This window comes from Electrophorus electricus, unplaced genomic scaffold, assembly GCF_041902795.1.
Source record: "Electrophorus electricus isolate QZ-2024a unplaced genomic scaffold, ASM4190279v1 Scaffold170, whole genome shotgun sequence".
Classification (NCBI taxonomy): domain Eukaryota; kingdom Metazoa; phylum Chordata; class Actinopteri; order Gymnotiformes; family Gymnotidae; genus Electrophorus; species Electrophorus electricus.
Genome location: NW_027658451.1, coordinates 1,420 through 5,000, shown reverse-complemented (window position 1 = coordinate 5,000; position 3,581 = coordinate 1,420). Strand labels below are relative to the sequence as shown.

At 42.9% G+C, this 3,581-nt stretch overlaps 1 protein-coding gene across 2 annotated transcripts in view; it reads left to right on the top strand.

Moving 5' to 3' along the window:
• The window catches only part of LOC113582135 (amyloid beta (A4) precursor protein-binding, family B, member 1 interacting protein), a 17,316-nt gene extending 14,624 nt beyond the window's left edge, over positions 1-2,692 (top strand). For both annotated transcript variants that reach the window (XM_027017762.3, XM_081708876.1), the window contains exons 11-14: positions 930-1,028; positions 1,346-1,478; positions 1,630-1,682; positions 1,908-2,692. In XM_027017762.3, coding sequence (XP_026873563.2) covers positions 930-1,028; positions 1,346-1,478; positions 1,630-1,682; positions 1,908-2,435 — 813 coding nt within the window. In that variant the 3' untranslated portion in view covers positions 2,436-2,692. The remainder of the gene's footprint in view (positions 1-929; positions 1,029-1,345; positions 1,479-1,629; positions 1,683-1,907) is intronic.
• Positions 2,693-3,581: the final 889 nt, after the last annotated feature.

Here is a 3,581-nt window from a genome sequence, read left to right as displayed (position 1 = left end):
TATATACATATATATATATATATATATATATATATATATATATATATATATATATATATATATATATATATATATATATATATAAATATAAAAGTGTGATGTGTGTATATAAGTGTATATAAGTATATATAAGTATATATGAGTGTGATGTGTTTATATATAGATAGATGTTTGTCCCAGATATGAAAGTGAGCATACACACATGCACACACACACACACACACGCACACATGCACACACACACATGCACACACACACACACACACACACACACACACATGCACACACGCACACACACACACACACACACACACACACACACACACACCACACTTTGTGTCTATCTATATATAAAAAATAATAACTAAGTCAGGGCTACAAGTCAGCTATAGCTCCTAGCATTCCATTATGAGTAAACAACGCAGACAGTGCAACCACAAAATATTACCAAGCAGTCTCGCAATTCAGCACAAAATCTTCAGCAAGTCTTTATTGTTATCACACCCCAGACACTTATTTATTCATTTCATGAAGAAACCATGGATGAACCATTTCACACTGCAATTTCTGCTCTACACAGACAAGCAACAAACAATGCACATATTTGAATTATGTTGCTATGGGAGCAGTAGGAAACAAGCGTGGAAACAAGTTAGGAAACAAGCGTGTCCACGTTCTCGAACCTTCCGCTGATGAAGGACCTTGTTATTCTTCTCATCGCTCTGATTACAGTTTGCTCTAGTCACCATTTTCTAGTAGAGAACTGCGTGTCATTACCCTGCACTAGTACTGTGTGCAGTGACTGACAAACAGACAGTCAGTCAGTCTGTCTGTCTGTCTGACTGACTGACTAAACCATATCCTGAGGAATAACTGTAAGTCAGCTACTAGGCCACAGTGGTAATGAGACCTGTGTAATTCATCTCCAGCACCCTCAGATCCAAAAGGAGTCCCAGTACATCAAGTACCTGTGCTGTGATGATCAGTGGGCCATGGAATTGTGGGTAACAGGGATCCGTATTGCTAAGGTGAGCCAAATACACTACTGTTTCTTTTCCTGTTTGTAAAATACTGTAGGTTATCTGAGGTATTCTTCTACTGTATAAGTCAGTATGCTTTTAATTCTTTGAGAAGCAGAGCACTTTGGTTTAGTGCACTGACTTGTTTGTGTGTGGCGAGCTGGCATCAACAACCCTCGATTCTGGGTCTCCTGTGTACAAGTAACTGAGACAGAACCAAAACATGGACCAGCTCGGGTCTATAAGGTCAAAATCAAGGACTTGTAGTTAAACACACTGCTGTCTTAGAAATGTCATCTCCATGTGTGCTTGACTCACACCTCTAGTATGGAAAGGCATTATATGAGAACTACAGGAGTGCTGTGAGGAGGTCTTCTCTCTCGTCAATTTGGACCAACCTGAACCAGCAGCCAAGTCCATCCACCTCCAACGCACCTACGCCCTCTCCAACACCAAAAGGTGCCCAGAACTTTTCACAAAGGCTTTCACCTTCAATCAACATGTGTTCTTTTATGAAATACTGTTTTGTGTGTGTGTGTGTGTATGACTGTATGTATGAATGTGTGTGAATTAAATGGTTAAATAGTTAATATATTTTGTTCCTTTCTAGTGAAAGCTGCCAATGGACATGTACCCCAACCTCAAACAGAGATGGTACCAAAGGTGAACCATTCACTCTGGTCACAGACACAAAAGCAGCTATAGCACACATCAGTACATGCTCAGAGCAATGTTTGTTTACCAAATGAGGAAGTATTACAGAAACACTAGATTCGTTTCTGCCTTCTTAAAACTCAGTTGTTACATATGAATGAGATATTCCTGATTATGGCAGTAATATAAGGCTCAATATTCACCATAATTAAATGTTTTTTGTTTTTTTTTAAGGGCCCTAGCAACCAGGCGTCTTTCCCACCTCCACCCTCGACGAACGTATTGCCCCCTCCACCCCCCGACCCCATGATGCCTCCTCCACCTCCCATGCCAGTCAGGGCGGAGCCTCCGCCGCTCAGCTCCGCCCTTGAATACCCACAACCGGCATTCCTTCCTCCACCCCCTGAACTGCCCCTTCCTCCACCCCCCATCGACGACATGGAGCCACCCCCTGACTTCCTGCCTCCACCACCTCCATCTTTTGCCTGTGAGCTCCCTCCACCCCCACCCCCTCCTCCACAAACCAACCACCCCTCTCCGCCTCCTGTCTTTAACCCGCCATTCGAAGGTGGAGAGCTGCCTCCTCCTCCTCCACCCCCTCCTCCACCCGCTACTGCTACCGCACCCCATCCAACCCCCAAAGTCAAGAAAGTTGGGCCCCCGCCGCCAACACGAACTACGCCGTCTGCGACAGCGCCCTCCGGTGGCGATTTCATGTCAGAACTGATGGTTGCTATGCAGAAAAAACGCAGCGGCCAGTGAAAGAACCAGCTGGAAGATGCGGAAACCTTTCGGTCCGGTTCTGTGATGGAAAGTTTGAGGTTCACAAATTAATGCATTGTTGTAGAACATTTTCACCTGTTCCGGAGTTTACCTCTTAGTATATATGCTGTACATATGTGACATTTTTAATTCTTTTTTTTGGGGTATATAATATTGTAGCTACAGAACACAGTTTTAGATGAACTGGCAGTTAGGAAATGGGGTTATATATTATAATAAATGTATGTTTAAAGTAATTAATTTATCCACACATGCTTTGATGTACTCAAAAGTAGTTAGTATGAATCCATAGAATTAAGTACCTCACCCACCTCTCTGGAATAAACATGATTTGTGAGCTTGCTCGCACATCAGACTTTCAATACAATAAAGAATTACAGCTGTATTTTAATCGTATACAACTTCACACCTCATACCTACGCAGGTTTAGTTGCATACGTGCTCTGAAACACCCAGGCCTGCTGCTCGAGGTCTTCAGGAACGTAATCTGAGCGCGCGCCAGGGCGCGAGCTTTGCGTCAGCAGCCACACGCGCGTTATCAGGAAGTGCGGCTGCGTATCTCCGCCCCCTTTCTGCCGCGCGCAAGGCTCCGCCTGAGTGTGCGGCAGCAGCTCCACCTGCAGGCCAGAGTGCAGAATTACATTTCATAGACTGAACGCATTCGAGTCTATTACTTTTGCTGTCTCTATTTGATAGTTTACTAAGGGATCTCATATCCCCATTAAAAACACAAAATTTAGTTCTCTATTAAAATGACCGCTGACCAGTTTCCCCTAAACTATATGTATCGTGGTGAATCTCTTCTACAATTCTGTGTTTTGCAATTAAGGAAAAGTCATTTAGGACAGAATTGTTTCTTGAACTTTTGAAACACATCAGAGAAGCTGTTTTTCTATGCTTTCCCAACAGCAGACTCAACCATCCTGTTAGATGTCATAGATTTCACCAATACAGCTTACAAAAGACGTACGGAAATGGCATATGAATGTACAAGGCCATTTAGGTCCTACACAAAAAAAAAAATGATATGAATAATTCAATTATTAATGCTACACAAGAGAAACTACACATCCTAGTACTTCACACCTACCTGTCAGCCTCGCATCATTTCTCATCTGAAGTCCC